The sequence below is a fragment of the Varroa destructor genome, unplaced genomic scaffold, assembly GCF_002443255.2.
Source record: "Varroa destructor unplaced genomic scaffold, Vdes_3.0 BEIS01000007.1, whole genome shotgun sequence".
Classification (NCBI taxonomy): Eukaryota; Metazoa; Arthropoda; class Arachnida; order Mesostigmata; family Varroidae; genus Varroa; species Varroa destructor.
In genome coordinates this window covers 21,275,095-21,294,563 of record NW_019211460.1, presented here as the reverse complement: position 1 = coordinate 21,294,563, position 19,469 = coordinate 21,275,095, and the positions used below count along the sequence as shown (strand labels likewise).

Sequence of the window (19,469 nt, the reverse complement as noted above, 5' to 3'; positions counted from 1 at the left end):
TCAGAAAAGTCGACAATGTCTTGCCAATACTCAGTATTACTTTCCGCGTTCGTTATGTGCAATACTGTTTACTATTAACGTACGAAGATCGAATATTAGGTTTCTGTATTTGTAGATAAAGGGTCGGAATATGTGTATATTTTGAAGTATCTATGAGCGATAACAAAGCGAGCTCGACGCCGTTGTCGGCGACATCCTGCGCAACCGCAAGACATCGATTCGTTATGTAACTATTAGAACCTGTTAGTACTATTAGACCGCTCCCTACTGATAGTCAGGGGGCTAATCGTCTTCACTGAGCTACGAACGGTATATAACGGTATACAAGTAAGACGTCTCTGCTCCCTGATGGGCGCGTTCCTATGAAAATAAATTTTTCCGCGTTTACGTTTGGTGAAATTCTGCTTCTGTCATCTGAAAATAAAAACTAAATACGTGAGCCCACTTAACAACTGAATATTGATTAATGAATGCCTACAAGACAAAGTAATCTTTATCTAGACGTTGTCTAGGTTTCGTTCTCTGAAGCCAGCTGAACTTCAAACGGCATATTCCTGAGCCAGACACTTGAAGACCTAATGACGGTATTCTGGCTGAACATTCCGCGAAAATTTAACGCTCTAAATCTAAAGTTTACATGAACTTGATGAATCGATTTAGGCATAATCATAAGCCGACGCCTAAATCATTACTGCTGAACTATATTTAATGTACTCTGAAAAAAACAAACGAGATATATGGGAATTTGTTTGTCATTAGACGAATCATTGTACACATATGTACCTTGTGTGTATATATATATACATTGTATATATATATTTCATTGGTAATAACCTCGACGTGAGTTTGTAATAGTTATGCCAAAATCGATTCATCTACTTTAGGTATATTTAACTCTGTCGGGCGAATATGTATGGTAAAGTGGCCGACCTAAAGTTGTTTGTGAAAAGGCATGCATACTAGCGCGAGCACATACTCGGAAACTGAAGACAGCAGAACGGTGGTCAGGACGAAAGACATGATAATACCGCTAGCCTTTTCCATGTTGCAGCGGATCTTGGTTTATGGTAATCAATAATCTTGCCTAGTCGCTGATGATGGCCTTGCACTGCAAACCTGGAACTGACTGACCTACTACGTTCTGTCTATGCTTTGCAGGAGCGTTGGCGACGTCATAACAAAAGTCATTGCGTGAACGCAAGCACGTTCAGGGAGCCACCGCATTGCGTAGCCGGGCCGTCCGGCACTGGAATAGATACAGCACTAGAATGACGTAGCTGGCCACCTATCTTAGTGCCAGTATCGTATCTCATCAACAAATCCACTAGCTTAGTTGTTCAAAATAAAGCACTGGTGTCACCCTTAAGGCTCCCAGGAGTCTTCTCTGAGCTTCTCTAAGTCTTCCCCAGCCCAACAGGCTACACTTTCCAACAACCGAAGGTCCTCAGACGGCAAGACGGGGCATCACCTTCGGGCAGGACCGGTCACTGAATCACAACTTAATCGCAAATTGTTAAAGTAGATTTAAGTGAACAGACTAAAATATCATCGTTATACCTTGTTGTTCTGCTCAATATGGCGGTTGCATTTCAAGATGACTTCGAGACCGTACAAAGTCTTGCGGAGCAAATGATCTATAAGGAGCCGTTTCGACCTCCGGAGCCGGTCGAGGACGGCGAACTTATTGACAGTGACACTGATGGCCTAAATCACAGGCAATATAAGTCACCATTAGAGTGCGGCTTTAAGCAGACAGAAGCGAAGCCGGCCATCTTCTATAAAATACTTTGTGATGAGGACATTCGAATAAGAGAACAAATCCGCATAGAGAAACGCCGACGGATTGCCCAGGAGGTTTCAGTATTCGTAAAGGCCGAACACCGGCCAATCGTCAACGAACTGGAGCAGCAAAGGCGTCGCATCCCCAACAAAAACGAAATCGAATTTAAAGAAAGACGCATGCGGGAAGTGATCTTTAACGAGCTCAAGGATATGTGGCGTAGTGGTCACTATATTGATAGGCCGGAAAACGTGCATCCCTTTATCCGAGGTGACAGCGGTGAGTTTTCGGAAGAAAGAGCTCTCCGTAGACGATTGTTTCGTGGATGCTTTCGGGAATTTGTCAATGATTGCCGAAACCCTACAAAACGTAATAATCTGGGTATGAGCTACCCGACATCCCCTTACGGTGACGGCCATCATCATTATCATCAATCGCGGATTCCTGATAGCCATTTCCGTAACCGAGAGCGACATCATCATGACTACCGACACGGGCCAGATCGTTCTCGGAGCGTCCTAGAAAGCATCACCTGGACTGCTGAAGAGGTCCGGCTCTACTACGAGTGCATGGCAAAATATAACGTCCGGCCAGTCCTTCCTATCAGACACACGCGCACGCATGCGATGCCGAACGTAAGCGACAATATGTCTTACCAATCGCAGGATGGCTTCGACATAGCTTTCGCGGAGCATTCTCGAAGAAGACATTATGGTAGGCCATACAAAGGCCGTGAGCGGGATTATAGGTCATCGCTTGAGCCTGAAAATGGCTCAAATCGGTTGATTGCATACCATAATGAAAGCGCTAGTCCCCAACCTGAATCTTATAGCACATTACCCTTGACCCCTTCAACCAGTCATGATCCGACTCCGCCAATTCGTGATGACGCGTCCAACGAAATGGTTGATGCCACTGATGAATGCAAAGCCATTCTTCATTCACAGTCACCGCAACATCTACCTGCTGATCTCTCACCCACAAGTTCAGGGGTAGCGTCCACACCGCCATTGAACAAAGATAGCGCAACAATTTTTGTCGATGAACTTCAAGAGAACGCCAATAGCGAACCTGCACAACCGACTAATGGCGAAACTGGAGAAATTGATCTATACGATGATCTATAGCCTCTCGCCACATGTGTGATATTAGGATTGTTAATGAGATATTCACTATTTTACTGTTCGTATAATGCAATAGATATTTACTTCAAATGATCGTACTGAGAGGATCTTTCTGTATTTTATTTACTTATAGAAGGCTCTTGGTCCTATAGCAACCTGTTTTTTGTTAAAAACGATACAGAAATGTAGCACATGTTCAAACTAGGCAGATAATAAGCATGTGATCGTTTATCAGACTGTTGAATTACATTAATATGTCCAGTCTTTGTCGCGACACGTGTTTTTTTTGTTGAACTTTATTTTCTCGATACCATTTAGTTCATTGATCGTTTCGGCAGCATGCAGTAACACCGTCCCATCACACAAAGACCGCCTCCTATGAAGAAAATTGCATTTAGCTCCGCAGATATCAATCTACGGCTGAAAATACGATGTCTGCTGTTTTGAGCGTCCGTTGATCTCGGTCATCTGGAAACAGACGCTACGAACTAGGCAAGCAAATAGGGACTATGCAAGATCGAGAACTTCATTGATAAGCAGTACTTGTCAATACGACTCAGATGTACGCTGCAACAAGCAGTGGTCGAAACACTTGGCGTCTCTTGTACACCCAAGAAATCGTGGACATGAGTAAACAGCATTTGCCCTAAACCAATGTACCAGTCGAAACCTGCCTTCTGGGTATTGATATACATCTCCAACGTGTAAGTATATTTCCCTTGATTTCTAGTATATATTAACCGCCAATATAGCTAATAATATGGGGAAACATATTCCTTGAATTGATCTATTGAATTAACTGGTTATTTTGACGAGGTTTATATTTTTTCGAAGAAGATCACTGAGATTAAAAGAAGTATTTACAATATATTTTAAAATATATTTATTGTATAAAACATGTATTATTTGTCGTTCTTGCATCTTATCTATTGTCGCCAATTCAATTGTCAGGGTACTGCCGTAAATGTTAGGCGTTGTCATTAAGATATTTTAGGTAGCCTATGTGTGTAATCAGACGTTTCGGTAATATACAAGGTAGAGTGAAAATCTATTGATAGATATGTATACAAGGAAAGTAGGAGCATATATATATATATATACGTTTGACTGTCCAAAGAAAAGTATTGATCGTTTTCTCAGTCAGATAGTGTAAACACTGGTATTATTAGAAAAATGAGATATTAAAATCAACAATTTTAAACAACACACTGCAAAATAAGCAAGTGCCTGCATGTAGACTTACTATAGAGTGCCTTAAACATGAATGAGATTTTTGCGACAAACTTTTGCCCAGGTCTATGAAAACATTTGTATACTGTTAATGGCTAAAATACGTTATTGGAAGATTCGCGGCGTTGTGTGACCTTTATTTTGAAAATTAAGATTTAGATAACATTCATGGTGGTCAACAACTAGATATGAGAAAAATTATTGCAAAGGCTTAGGGAAACCTGTACGTGAGAAGCTAGGTACCACCAGGGGACTGAACATCCGCCACTAAACGGACCCTTTGAAGAAGGTTGACTACCTACCAATTGAAGAAAAAAAGCTTGCGAAACGTAACAAAAACAAGCAGCAGTTGAACACGGACGATGAAAAGTCAATTAAATATTATAATATTACAGATAATAATGTGCAGACAAAAACAGATGCGCTATACAATCTGTAGCACAGCCCAGCCTGATGCCAAACAGGGTGATATTATGCATTTGGTGGGACTGAAAAGGTTTGCGAGTCGCCGTCACGTGACAAAACGACTGATTTGGACTTCCACTGCCAGCAACTAACAAGATTACAACAAGCCATTGAGAAAAATGGACCCATTTTATTGAACAGAAAAAACGTTATCTTCCATTGTGACACTCCCAGATCACATACATATGTAGCTACTCAGAAGAAATTGAAGTTTACAGAAAATTTTAATGCATCTGCCATATAGCATGGATTTGGTACCATCGCCTACTTCAGTCTTCGCAATGCCCATTGAGCTCCTTCAACGGTTCCGTCGGAAAGATGCAAAAACAACTTGTCAGAATTTATCACCCACAAATCACAGAGATACCACAATGCCGAGATTATGGATTTACCTGGAAGAGAGCAGGAGGTTATCGATCGCAATGCTTTATATTTGTTCAGTGATATTAATTCAAAGTATTTGCTTTAATTGCGGCTCAAAAGGTTAATACCCTTTCGACGATCTTGTCACCTGTCAAGAGACTTTTGTTCCAAGCTGTATAGATATTAACTTACAATGCACCAACTTCGGACCGAGATAAACTATATGAGCTTGTCGAATATGCCAAGATCTGTATCTTAGGTACTGGCTCACTTAACTGGGACTTCGTCAGGCGTTCTTACACTCTCGAAACGAAGGCCGCAGTTTTGACAAATTTCGTATACGCAAATCGCGCGATTTCCAAAATTGCATAGCTTTTTTTTTCTTTAATGCTGGGTGCCCTCTTTTAGTTATTTGATTGTATAAAACCCCACAAACAAAAATCCAGTGGCATTAAGGCGCTGAAAGCTATGAATGCCCCGCAGGGATTTGCGCGTTAACCTAATCCCTGTATTAATAACGTTAGCTTTCGCACGTGCTACCCTCGTATTAAAACCACATATATTACAAACAGATTAAGAGAGTTGTGCTTATGTAGTTTTCGGTTACAGGAAGCCTTTGAAAACCACTGACAGCTTGGTAGAAAGAGCTCAATGATATTTGCGTACACGGCATATGTCTGACAATATATTCAGAAACGGCGTAAGGGCTCCTGTATGCCCATATTTTTATTTTATGCGCTAGTTCGGTCAAATAAAAAAAGGCGAATCAACTGCAAAGATAATTTTTTCATATAAATCTAAAATTATATTGAACCTTCCTTTTAGCAAACGTACAGAGGCTCCACAGAACCTGCAGACATAGGCGGCTTTTTAATTAATTGAGCTTCCATGCACTATATAGTAGTTAGTATCACGCGAAGACACTAGCTTTGCAGTGTTGATGTATTTGGATTTTTCAACGTTCGTTCGGCTAACGATGTTTTCAATGCAGATTATGACACTGGGCAACAGGTGCAAACCAACAACTGCTCAAAAAGAGCCGGAAGGATATCGCATTTCTACTGCGCAATATACTAACGTAAACTTTAACAACCGAAACAATTGATTTTATAAAGAAGTCGATGAAATCAACTTCTTAAGACTAATTTATAACAAAACGGCTCCCTGCGCCAATTCGTATGGTACCTCCGCACTCGCGGACCAAAACACATAATCATGGGAATTCGGACGATCTAGATGAATAATAATTGAAGTTCTACTACGAGCAAAAATGACGGCAGCAGAGTTTCGTGGCAAGGGCCAGACGGCTAACAACTATCAGGCCTGAAACAATCTAGACCCAACCGTGTCCAAACCTCATATAACAGCCTTGCTGCTATGCCTAACAGTGCTTGTAAAGCACGGTAGAACACTGCTCGAATGTAGTTACGAGCCAACGATCTGCTTCGAAAGAGGCCCAACTCAAAATTGGAGACCAGCTAGACTGCGACATATAGTTCATTTAATAACTTATTGAATGAACTTGAGTGTATCCGCGTTAAAGGAGTAACTATTTTTTTGTATCGTTGAGTTTTGTCTTCGGACGGTCCATTTGCAAGCTGTCAAGCTTGCCAGTTACCATAATCTTGCTCGGGCCTGATGCTTTCTAACGAAATCGTTATACAGAAATCTTGCCAGGTACACGGTGTGTACTGATAGCATCCTATGTAGTAAAACGCTTTTGCTGTTGAGGCCTGGCTAACAATCTGTATTAGTATTTCTATAGGAAATACCTTTTGGTGAGCTATAGAAGTGTATTTCGAAGGTGCACCGAGCGATTTTACTTTGTTCACAGTAACAAAGCGTCTATCCTTAATTTACGTATTATTACGTTCAGGGTTGTTCGGATCATAATTTTTTTGTTTGGTACAGTTAGGCATTAAATTCCAGCCGCTTCTAAATTCTAAAAATAAAACTGAGGGGATGCTATTGCTTTGAATGTAGCAACGGTAAAACTTCCGAATATTTCGGATATTGCCAACCTGCTTGTCTTTTTCGGGCACCTGTCAATGGCGTGCGGTACCGCGATTATTTTAGTCCAAGGAAATTACTCCCTCATTTCATTATACACCTACTCAGTAGCGTGCTTTTACAAGAAGCGCCTGGTAATTACAAAAAAATGGCGAAAATTTGTCACGGCTCAAATTAAAGATAATCCTCCCTTCAAGGGACACGTGAGACATCACGTATATATCTGTTTAGCTTTTCTACCATTGTCGTTCGTAATAGTTCTCAGTAATAAGAAAGCATCGTAATCGCATCCAGATGAACAGCCCGCTGTTACAACTATATATATATATATTGGGCATGGAGTGCAGAGGACGATCGTTATTTGGGTGGCTATACGCTAAAAAATGGCGAACAGTGTTGCCCAATAATGCCGTCTTATGGAAGCTCGTGGAGCCTGCTGATCCCCTGAGATCTTCTCGTTAGTACATCCTATCAGTAAAGTAAGCTGCATGTTGATGGTCGCTTCAACAAGCATCTGAGTTCTGAGGAAACAATGGAAGTTCGTTAGCTCTTTCGCGTTATCTATGAAAACTTGTGGAAGTTTATCAAACAACCAAGCACTGTCTAATCGAACGTGCTTAATTTCACGTAGTATATGATAATAGTATATTATAATAGACTCCTTCTCTGGAAGTTGAAAATAAAAAAAAAACAAATGCTCAGTGAAGCAATGCTTGCAACAAATTGGCTAGATAATTTTACATTGCTTGCAACGTAATATTGGATCAGTGAAGATCTTTCTTAAAGCAATGTTCGAGGACAGTATCAGCTGTAAGACTCTATTCTAGAGTCTTACAGCTGATACTGTCCCACACCGTAGTTATGACGGCTTCAATACGTTGTAGTTACCTATATTTGATGCGTTAATTAAATGCAACCCGATCGAATCCTCAGCGTTTTATATGGTTAGTACTAAAACTCATCTTACTAAAAATTTACTATGAGTAATAATTGCGTGATGAGTATAATTTATGTATTTAGATTCGCTGGCTCAAGTACAACTTTATCTCTATTGTCCTTCCTTCTCAAATCTATCGTACGATATAGTTATACTTGACCAGGGTGTATTGTATTATCTTGAGCAGAAAGTATATTCCCACTAAGCTTCGTATTTGATTTCAACTTATACCTCATATTATAGTTAAATAATTTTCTCGGCATTTAGATAATTCGATTAATTGGGTGGTAAGCGACCAACGTCAAATTCAGGAAATCGTTCGCGACTGGAACAAGACCGAAATTAGCTTCTATTGAGGTAGGTACCTCGTGTGCCACTATAATGCGAGTAGAACAGACGGATACTGAAATGGTCGTGCTTTAAACAGGGCCGGAATTGAACCTTATTCCAAATTGGACTGATGATGACGCTGGTTCTCGACCTAAGCCAAGTTACGAAGGCAGTGTACTACGAAGCGCATACACTGATACAGGGCGAAAGTGAGGCAGTAAGCGAGAGAAAAATTCAGCGTATATGCGAAATAACACATAAGGCCAATCGGATTTCTTTTTTTCAGGCTACTGCTTAACTAACATTTCTTCTGCAAAAAAAAGAGGAACCCTCTACAGGCCTGTTCATTCGTCGGCGGTTGGCGCAGTGATTGCTGCAGCGGACGAAAACCAACTATCCACGGAGAGCGTACGATCCGGGACCAGTCTTGCATCAGAGCTGGCAGCAAACCTATGGCCTTTTGTTTGGTTTCCCCTCTTTTGCGCTGTTCTTTGTAGCTCTCTAGCCGTACTCGTTACCCTTCTTACATTACGGCAAGACCAGATTGGCCTGCCGCCGTCGCCGCTGCTGCTGTTCCTGTCCTCCTACTACTGTCAAAGAATCGACAGTGGAAGCTAGTCCCTGCCCAGGAAAAAGCAAAGGAAAGCCGCGCAGTGGCTATCGTGTTGTGCTGGCGAAGAGTCGGAGGGATCTTCGCAGGTCGAGCTCGCGCGTTCGAAATACGACACTGGCAGTGCTGGGACCGTTAGTCCTGCGGCTCTAACAGCGGCAGTTGCTGCGGCCTAGTTGGTATTCGTGGCACGTAGATGCGTGCTGTTTAATCCAACGCGGGGACAGCCACAGCAGTTGCCAGTGCTTCGGCGACGGCAGTCCGATACTCCAATTACACCAGGCTGGTCTGAAGCCGTTGCACCCCCGAGAGGGAGAAGAGACGACCAGGAGAACATTCCGCAGGAATAGCAGAAGAAGCACACGAGCGCCTTCTGCTTCTCCCACGCTCTTTGCTCCATTCTCCTACTCGCTTTTTCCCGCGACTTCTACTGACTAGCGTTCACTCCGCAAAACGGAAACGAAACCCCCCACTAACACCATGACCACGCAACGGTCTCTCTCCAAACGCCGTTCGCTTTCCGGTGACCCATTTGCCGACCCTAAGTCATGCGCCAAGCTTGCTGGGTACTACCGTCAGCCACTCAGTCAGATAGAATCAGCAGCCATCCCATCTTTCTCAGCGTCTCTTTTTCTTTCTTCCAGTCTTACTAAGTCGTTCGCGTGTGGGTATGTCTGTTCTAAGTCTCAATTCGCCGGGCCGATCCCTGGTTCTTGATACCATTTCCGACAAACGCAACGCGCTCATCATTCACATGCACGAACAAAGATGCATAAGCATCACACACAATACGCACAGTGGACCATCGTGACCGTGCTGAGCGACGGCCGCACCCGCTTCCGGGCTAGCCGAGCAAGCGGTACTAGTTCCACCCACGCTTATGCCACTGTCCGAACTGGCTGATCTAGCGGGCCAGCCTGCAGACATTTCTGTTTACCGAAGATAGCTCGCGCTTTGTGAACCCCTGCTCACACCCTGGTTGCACAGTTCGTTTGTAGGGTAAAATAGTGGTAATGGCAGCCGATGAAAGTTACCAGCTTTCTTTTAGTTTTTATAGACTGAGGACGTTGTCCTCCCAAGGCTGGCTACGCAGACAAGCTGTCGGCCGTTTCGCTTGTTAACGTAATCGGGCTTCAGGCTCTTGCTAAAGAAACGACGTGGATTTTGCTGCTATGAAAACAGCACTCGTGCGGCACATCGGACTACGAATCGGCTTTCTTTTTTCAGCCAAAGAAGCTGATGCGCCTATGATACTAAAATCAGATTCAACCGTATTTGGTGGGCTAATCCAAGAACCGTCTTGATTAATCAAATGGAAGACCATAACCTAACGAATAGCGGCGTTATGTGTGTGAACACACATATAAACACGCTGCCCATGTATATTGAAACCCTAACTAGACTTGTATCAAAATAAACCCAATGGGTGTAGCTGCACCATGTATTAACACTATTGCAAGTAAAATATCCGATTTATATACATCTGCATCGTATTCGTGCGCTTTTGGCTCGAACGTAAAGTGAGCCTACAGACGACCTATTCCGTAAACCTTTGAATAATATAGTTTGTTAAAACAAAAAAAAAACTAATTGAAAAACAATATGAATTTGAAGATGAATCGTTCGAATAGAAAGCTGCTCGCGTACATTTTCTCTAAATGCAACCTGTAGAGTTATCTGTTCACTGTTATTGTTACACAGAGAAAATACTCACACAACGCAACTAATGTGAAACAGTCATCAAGATCAACTCAGCACAGATGCGGATTCGTGCAGAGAATGACCTAAAAAAATATATTTTGTACCTGGTAGAAAAAGTTTTGATTAGACATTCCAATGAGATGTAAACGTAAAAGTTCAACTTGTATTGGTAGATCAAGAACTGATAAGACTTCAAATAAAGCGTCTTCTATTTTAGCGTATCGGTGAAAACGTCACATAAATACTCACTCTCATCTTAGCAGAACAGTGAAGCATTTCTTCCTCAATTCATTTCAAGTAGTAATAAATAGGCATTGTTATTTTTTCTTTTATATATATTACTTTATATACACGACGTTAGCTGAAAGCTGGCTCTTCTTTTCTGTTTCGTAACATCCATACTTTTGAGTATATCGTTATCGTCTGACTGAGCCTCCGTTGTTGTTTCATTGTCATTAAATTTCAGCCATAGTAACATTACCAAGCACCTTAGGTTACTTATTCGCATTCCGGAACTTCGTCAGAAGCCTTAATTCGAGAAGTTGGCCGATAATAAACAGGACAAATAACGACTAGGTATGGATGACATTTCAACGAAAATTTTAGTTAAAGTTATTACTATACGAACTTAAAGGGCGTTGAACACCTCCAAATGGCTATCTCGCTCTAGTGATATGTGCCATTTTCTATCTCTTTCGCTATACGCGAATTCCGCGATTTGAATCCGTTTCTATCATAGCGCACTGACAACAGATTTATCGTTTACTAAAGTTAGGGACACGTGACGTAACCCCGCCTAGAAATCGGGTGTTGACACACCCCGTTCGCGCTGGTGAGGAGCGGATCGTCTGAGGCAACACAAGCAATACCTGACGTATAAAAGAAAGGTGATTTATTGTATGCACAAATGGATGCACAAGTTCTTTCAATAGACCGAGCCGCTTAGATTGTTTTTTTTTGCGGCACAAAAAGATAGCAGCACGGCATATAAACTTGCGCTGAACTAATTGTCTTTAGAGGATGTCCGTGTTCCATTTATCTGTAAGGTACTTGTGGGTTCAAGTCCATGGGAGACCACGCTCCATATTTTGGTCGTGCACATTGCGCCTCCACTCAACAAATGTTCTCGACATTGTTTCTGGTCATTGTAGAAGGGTCGCGACCTTTTAGATTAAACGTGAAGATTATATATAGAAAAGTGTGGATAGAAAGGTGTGGGTAGAAAATCATACCAGAAACCGGCTTGGCGGCTAAATAAGAATCGCAGGTTTACACATTCATTCAGTTAAAGTAAACTTCTACTAAAGATATTTCGTTTGAAGGAAACAAGTCTGAGGGGTTAAGATCTAAAATAAATAGTGGTATTAAAAGCTAAGTATTCCTTATCTGGTGCTGAATCCGGCTACTGCGAGTGTAATCTGAAAGTAGAATGAAGAGGCAAGCATACAGTAAGATGCTGTTTGTGCATAGCATAAACTCTCTACGGGCTATATTTTGAACATGACAGCAACTACCGCCTTCAACAGCTATAGGCTTTCAACCACATCAATTAGATGCTTTCGAGATTATGTGTGAAGAACTTACACAGGTTCGTGCCTTGGTACAACTAGTGTTGCCAAATTTGGTTGTGATCTTCGTCGTGAGCATGACATGCGTCCATGACTCGGGGCGGGTGGATCGTATTTTGCTATCACTACCATTTTGCCAGTGTCGATGTTTTATGCTATCTTCCCTTTCTTCTCACCCATTTCTGTCCCTCCCTCCTTAGCCCCCTCATTCAGCATTGAGAGCGAACGCTTTAACGTTAAATGTCAGTTCTTTAGTGGTCCATAACCAGCGGTAGAAGTAAGTCTACGACAACGGCGTCTGCATTTCGCGCATCCCCAACGCTGTCGATGTTTTTTAGAAGGAAAGTAACACCAACTCTATGATCTGTATTGAAGTGGTGGAATTATGGGAGTGGGCACTTGCGCTTAATCCTTCCTTAACTGGAGGCCGAAGCGTCGGCTCTGAAATGACTCCTAAAACATCATCGATTCGATGAAAAAAGCAAAGAAGAAAACGCTGGAAGAATGTAAAGACACAACGACAGGCAACGGGCAGTAGGCGAGAAAAGGCGGCCACGACTAACGACAGAAAGGCAGCCCAGCGAAAAACAAGGACTCGTAGACGTCACCAAAGACGATGAAGCTGCGGTGAGAGGACGCAAAATACTTGAGAAAAAAGAGCCAATTGTTAATGGAAGAGAATTGTCAATCTTACTTTACCTAAAAGGGCTCAGTGCGTACTCGATTGGGTGGGATATCCTGTCTGTACTCAGTGTGATGGCAACCTTTCCTGCAACTCTACCAAAATTACAACGCTCTCCGCTTTGCAACAGCTATAGCTTCTTCGCAGAAAGAATTAATAAACGAGTATGGAAAGTCCACTGGTTCTTGGTGTTCTGCCTAAAGATCCGTGATATAGCAGAACCGCGGTTATTCACTGTAGGGAATATAGAATAGAATGGGTTTCGATTTTCGAGTTAATGCTACTTTCTCGAGCAAGCGCATCCTCTCGACAGTACATCGATCGTTTGAACATATTTTGAAGGCGGTCTTCCCTTGCTGCCATTGGCGGCCCCTTTGCCCGTTTTCTGCTTCAAATCGACTACATCAAGTTTTTGTTTTGGGCTCTTGTCTAACCCAATTCTTTTTTTTACTTGGTCTTCTCGACTCCCCTTAGGGACATGTTGCCTCTTAACCCTGTCACTGCATATCCCCGCCAATCCCCATACGATTTCTTGTATCTTTTTTACGTTCTGGACTTAACTCAGTACTTCTCGCACCGGACATCCAGCGAAGCGTATGCTATGTGAGCCGCGACAAAAAAGCGGCAACACGGACTAGTTATAAAAGTTAGAGTCTTCGTGCTACTCGTATGTGTGCGTTTTCCTAGACCATACTCGCGCTTATGTCACTCTACGGTGCAGAGCCTCAGTGACCGAAAAAGGAGAGTAGCATTGCGGCAGGCAGCTATCAATGCTGCTATAGAGGCAGCAACACTCTGCTCTTCGAGTTTGAGACAGCAGCAACGGAATCAACACTCTTGAAAATCAGAACTTTGTTTGAGCCTTCTTTAGTTACAGCTGCCATCGCCACCGCCGCCGTCGCCGCTGATATATGCCAGCTCCCTTGCGTCAATTTGCGCTAGGTACGCTGGGTAGCTGCGAGTGCCGTCAAGTACCCCGAAACATTCGGGCGGTTCATCGGTCGGCTCTGCCCTTCGAAGAACGGTTTTCCCCTCTGTTCGGATCGTTTCCTTTTGGTCTGCTTGCCTTCATTTCTCACGTTTTTCTTCTTTTTCCATCGAGTATGAACAGCGTAGACGGATGAGGGGAAACAGGAGGAGCCCTCGGCCTCTCCGCAGCACCCCAACAGGTTTTGCAACGGATCGCAACCGTGTAGAACAGCCTGCAATCTCCTTTCCTTAACGGCTACAAGAGCGATAGCAAAGCGAACATTCTGACCGTGGATAGGCATGCATTTAGAGAGCTCTACGATTCTCGTACGGAGTTGTCACTTGGTAAACTAACACAGGGTTCTTTCCGGGGAGCCATCCGGGAGTTGTTCTGCGCTTTCCGTCTAACTCAAACTTCCTCTCACCACCATTCCCTGAGCGTCAGCTTAGGCGTGTCTTTCTCGCTTACCATGGCGTTTAGCACTGTTTGCTAGTTCCCACGAAAAGCAACCCGCCCTGAGCGCGCACTGGCTTTCAGCCTTCTCCTCAGTTTCCGTTCGCTTTGGCTTTGTAGTTTTCCGCTTCCCTTCCCCCCTATCGATTCAGTTGCCTGTTAGTGGATGAAGCAAGTCCACTGAGGCCTGTTTACCAGCCCCCATCCCATGGACGAACCAGTTGCCTAAGCTTTCGCCCGTGCCTCTGCGTCCTTCAGGCCTGTGAAACCTGTATTACTACCATGGCCCGTTCCGTTCCCACTGTTTTGCGTTTGTGCTCGTCCGCTATGAGACAGCATGCGCCTCAAGCATTCATTTATAAGCTTTTTGTTGCCGTTGTCGTGATCGCCGGGCTGCTCGTATGTGCCAGGCTAGGCATAGGTCGTGTTCCATTTTCATTAGCTAGCCACAGCCTAACCCAAAGGTCCCCCGGATAAACTCCCTGCGATTCCAGCGTCCTGTCTGTCGGCGTCGCGCGTCTTTCTGGGCGGCTACTATTCTCCTGGCAGCGTTGATACGCTTTGTCTTTAAACGCAGCCTCTTTGCCTTCTTAGCTTTAGACCACTCAAAACACAGATATCTCGGCTGTTATCGTGGCGCTGCCGTCATCAGCTCGGCGTTGCCAGCAGGTTTCTAGTGTTGTCCAGACATATAATAACAACAATAACAATAATAAAAACAATAACGATGGCAACAGCACCAGCAAAACTGGCGAGTGCAAGCAAGATAATCATCGTTAGCAGCAGCCTCGCCTTTGCAAAACATCAATGTGGTCGTGAATCACATACAACGTTGTTACTATGGCGTTATGTTTGATGTTATTGCCGCTCTCGGTGCTGCGACGGATGCCGTCATTTACTCGTGGCGTATTTTGTCGTTGCGGCGATTACTGTATGTACGTGTGTACGGCGGCTAGTTAAATTGTTTTTCTTGCTGTCACTATTACTGCTGCTGTTGTCGGTGGCCATTTTTATTACACGTGTGAGGATCCGATGCGGAGTTAGATTGGGAAAAACAGCAGAGAAAGGATGCCGAGGCTGACAGCCTTCGCACGTTATTCCGCTAAAGGAAGAGTTATAGAATGTGTGAGCGAGCCCCTAACGTCAGCCAGCTAACGTTATATGAGGAGCGGTTGCACTATTCATCATCTATTTATTGCCAACGGTAACTCCTGTTCCCATTTTGATCATACATCGGCGTTGGGTCGGTAGGTGCTTTGCTCCTAGAATAGGATGGGGGCAAAAGTAGGGGCCGAACGGGATACGAATGCAGTGGGTAAACCACCCTGCCTGCCTGCCAAGGGTTCCTATTAAATTCAAAGCATCAGTTACCTTACCAGTTCGAACGCAGTGGGGCGGCCTCGTTTGAGGAAGTTATAAGGTTATAGAGTGCAGACCTAGTTGGCCAAAAGACGGCAACAAAGGCAGCAAACGACGACATATAACAGCAACTGAGGGGCATCCGGGCACCCATCCGGAACAGCTCCTTGCACACGCACGCACTTACATAGTCATATAGACCGGGCGCACAAACTTATAAACATGTCACTGTCGAAGTATCAACAATAATGGCATCAAAAACAACCAGAGCAGCGGTGGCAAATAAATACCCATCGGTAGCTAAGCTCTCTACCGAACAACACTGTCTTGGATGCTAGGCGATAGTGATATCGGCCGACTAAAGCGTAGTGTAATAGATAAACAGAAACTGGTACTGGAGTCCACTTCATATCTACCGCGAAACCGATGCCATAAACAACGCTATTATGATAGGAAGATTAACATACGAATAACCTAGATGCCCACATGCACATACATCACCCGTACTCATCCGACCCAAGCGGATTCCACTGGCAGAACCTGCCACTCGGGCTGGCCGGCCATCTGGCATAGAAAGAAACAATTATCTTCATTCTCTGATAACAATGAAGAGTTGTATTGCCAAGGACATTTTTTTACATTGATAGTACCGTTGATTGTAAATGGTGGGCTACCACTAGTCGCACATTCATCCGGCGTCTGCTTCGAGTAACTGGGCTGAGGGTTAAGCTTTACTCCGATCTAACGTGTGGACGATAATGCTGGTAACACGCGAGCTTATATAGAAAATATAATGATAGGTTAAATTGTTATGTTTACTCGCCTTCGGCCATAGAATGCTAAGGAAAGAAGCGATACATAACAATAACTGTCACCATTAAAGCCATTTAGCAAAATGAATAGACGCAAACGGTATAGCTAATTCGGTATTAGTTGACCCTATAACAACCATCAACGAGGAACTCGTTCATTTATCATGCGCAAAGGCTCAATCTAATAAGCTATAAAATTATCCTCAAGTATATTTGCAGCGCCGATGTTACCGCAGATATGATTAGCGCTATAAGGCATCATCGTGTAGCTTTGCACGGTGCTTGGTTCGCCTCGTTGTGTTACATTATAGATGCGAGACGATGCTTACATTTACTCTTCAAGCATTTGTAAGTATACCGAAGTATATGCTTGTACGTGTCGTATATAATATAGCGAGATACCTGCTTGAGGACAGATTTCTTTGGGGTAATATCTACATTACGTAAACTTAAGTCAGTATCTTCAAAATTTTTGATATAGTGTCAGGCTGTCGCACTGACCTTAGCACTGATGGCATGACCATATTTGGCGCAAATCTTTTTCTTGTATTGCCCAACTCATACAAGTTTCAACTACTGTCTACTTCGAACAAAGCAGATTTAAATTTGCGATCTTTGCAATGATGTTCTTTTTGAAAGGTTTCAATGCATGCATCAGTAGTTTTGCTTGGGGACCCTAATTTCCTGTATATTTTACTTACCATTCCATGCCTTTTCACCGTCCCGGCGCTTAGCACGACACGATCTTTCTTTGAGATCCCCCCCCCGTCTCCCAAGTTTCTTCACCCTTCAGGCATTGCAGAGTGTTAGATCATATCTGAACTGACCGTACTACATTGGGGGGCAACTTGCCTCAGATTCTATTGCTCTTAGTTACGGGTCACACACTCTTATAGCAGCAGTTTCGCCACTGCTGTCTTTACCTACTCCTTTGACATTAGTCTCTCTTGCCGTTTCCTTCCCGCCCACTAACGAATACCGCCCACCGTTTATCATTTATGTTTACCATTACGGTTCACAATTGTCCAGGGGCAAAACAATGTTCTTTGTTTTTTCAGTCTCTGAGAGCAATCCGCCACTAGCACCTCTGCCTCATTCTTTCTTTTGGCTCAAGGGGCTTTTTAGAATTGCCGGCAAGTCAGAAAACGGAATTCGAGAATGATGTCACTACGGGAAAAGGGCACACCGCGAAAAAAAGGCTATGAAGAGCGACAAAGGTCAATACCTTTGGACACCTTACCCCACCTTTCTACGAAGGGCGCGAACTCTTACTGGCGATCGTTCCTCTGTCGTATGTCCGCCGTTCTTGCGTAATTAACCTTGCGCCAGCGCCCCACGCTAGAGACGGCAGCGGCGCAGATAATGAAACAATGTACAGCATGCACTGATCGCTGTGCGAAGGAGCGCAGAAAAGAGAGTAAATACACGATATAAAAAGCGCTAAGATACGAAATGTCGTCTATGGTAGGCCTAGACTAATCACGTGGAAGATAAGCCAGAGGACACAAAGAAAGTGTGGATGAGCAATAAACGCAGGCGGGTCTCCATCGATAGCGTGAATGACACGGCGATTAGACTTGTATCGGATCTGAAGGTCGAAGCAGAAGCATCGCGAACGGTAGCTCTATTCAGTTAGACCTGACACTGATAGGTCATCGAACGAGTCAAGGAGAGTGTTGAGAAATCTTGATCACTTAGCAGAAAGCGAAACAGACTGGCGTCTGCGCATATAATCATGAACGCAGACAAAACCGTATTTAAAGCGCAAATGCAAGCACGAATGGTTTTAAAAGCTTGTTTCATGTGGTGAGGAGTATACGAATGTATCAACATGTGGAGAGAGAAACCGACGATGACAGCGACAGCGAACAACTGGTAAAAAAAAAAACATTTTTGAAAAGTAAAACGTTGATGAGTATCACTGTAGTTTCCAAAAATGTCAGACGTGCTTTTGTATTTGGCGACGTATGCTGTTACACTTACTTGTATTGCCTTTGTCCTGTACCTTGCCTTGTATTGCTGTACCATATGATTTCTGGCGGTTTCGAAAAAATACTATTGTATTTGAAACTATTCCGTGACATTGTGTAAATCCTTTGCTTTGTGCTCTAGAACATGACATCTTAAGAACTTGTAACTAACGGCGCATAGGATGCTATGTCACGAGTCCGCAATTAGTCTCAATCTAGGAAAAAATATTTCCGACATCTTGCGAAGTATTTACACGTGAAAGGCAAATAGAACAAGTTGGGAGCAATTTACGTCCATGGAGTACCATCATTACAACACCGTCTCGCCAGCCGGGTGAATTCAATATGCGATAAAAATTCTAGCTAAGAACCTCATTGCCCAATCAAACTTCTAGCCATGAACGTAGTCCGATCCCACGTAAGCAAATAACATTGTCCGTTAGTCGCGTTATAAATAACATGGGTTTCACCCAGGGGTTATTTTATTTTCTGTGGATTACTTTCGAACGAAGGCACAGCATTGCACGACAATCGCAGCTGAAGGACCGCATGTACTTGTCTTCCTATCTGACCTCAACTTTTCCGTCTATACCCTCGAACGGAACGCTTCTATTCAATACGAAAAGCTAGTTGAGCTAGATTTAAACCCGCAGCCCGTTTGAAGTTCTCAATTATTAATAGAAGAAGCTCTAAACCAAAAAACTCAACGTGTTCCACTGTTTTTATGAAATGTAAAGATGAAACGTTTTGTAGCTATCATTTTAACGCTATCACTATTACCTCTAAAACTCACTGCCAAGTTCGATTGCCTGATTAGCATAAGGTAATCATTGGCAATCCGACGAGGGAAGTAATAATTGAACGGGCCGAAGCGATAATTAGCTCTAAGTGAAGTTCAGTTTACCGAGAGGGATTACACTAAGTGGTATATGATCAATAGAGCCCTTTGTTTCGAGGCAACGAGGAAATAACCGAGTGACTGGGTACTTGTTCTGCTCAGCGGGCTCAAGCGCAGCGCTCATTTTAGCTTGCGGGTGCGGTTGCTAGCTACAGAAGATAGCCACAGGCTCAATCGGACCAATTGGCATGGGCATAGCAATGCTGG

General features: G+C 43.4%; 1 protein-coding gene across 3 annotated transcripts in view; it reads left to right on the top strand.

The window, feature by feature from the left end:
* Positions 1 to 19,469, top strand: part of LOC111254453 (uncharacterized) — a 175,788-nt gene that overhangs the window by 140,229 nt on the left and 16,090 nt on the right. For all 3 annotated transcript variants that reach the window (XM_086974821.1, XM_086974820.1, XM_022815984.2), the window contains one exon: positions 1,159 to 3,608. In XM_086974821.1, coding sequence (XP_086830947.1) covers positions 1,576 to 2,907 — 1,332 coding nt within the window. In that variant the 5' untranslated portion in view covers positions 1,159 to 1,575 and the 3' untranslated portion in view covers positions 2,908 to 3,608. The remainder of the gene's footprint in view (positions 1 to 1,158; positions 3,609 to 19,469) is intronic.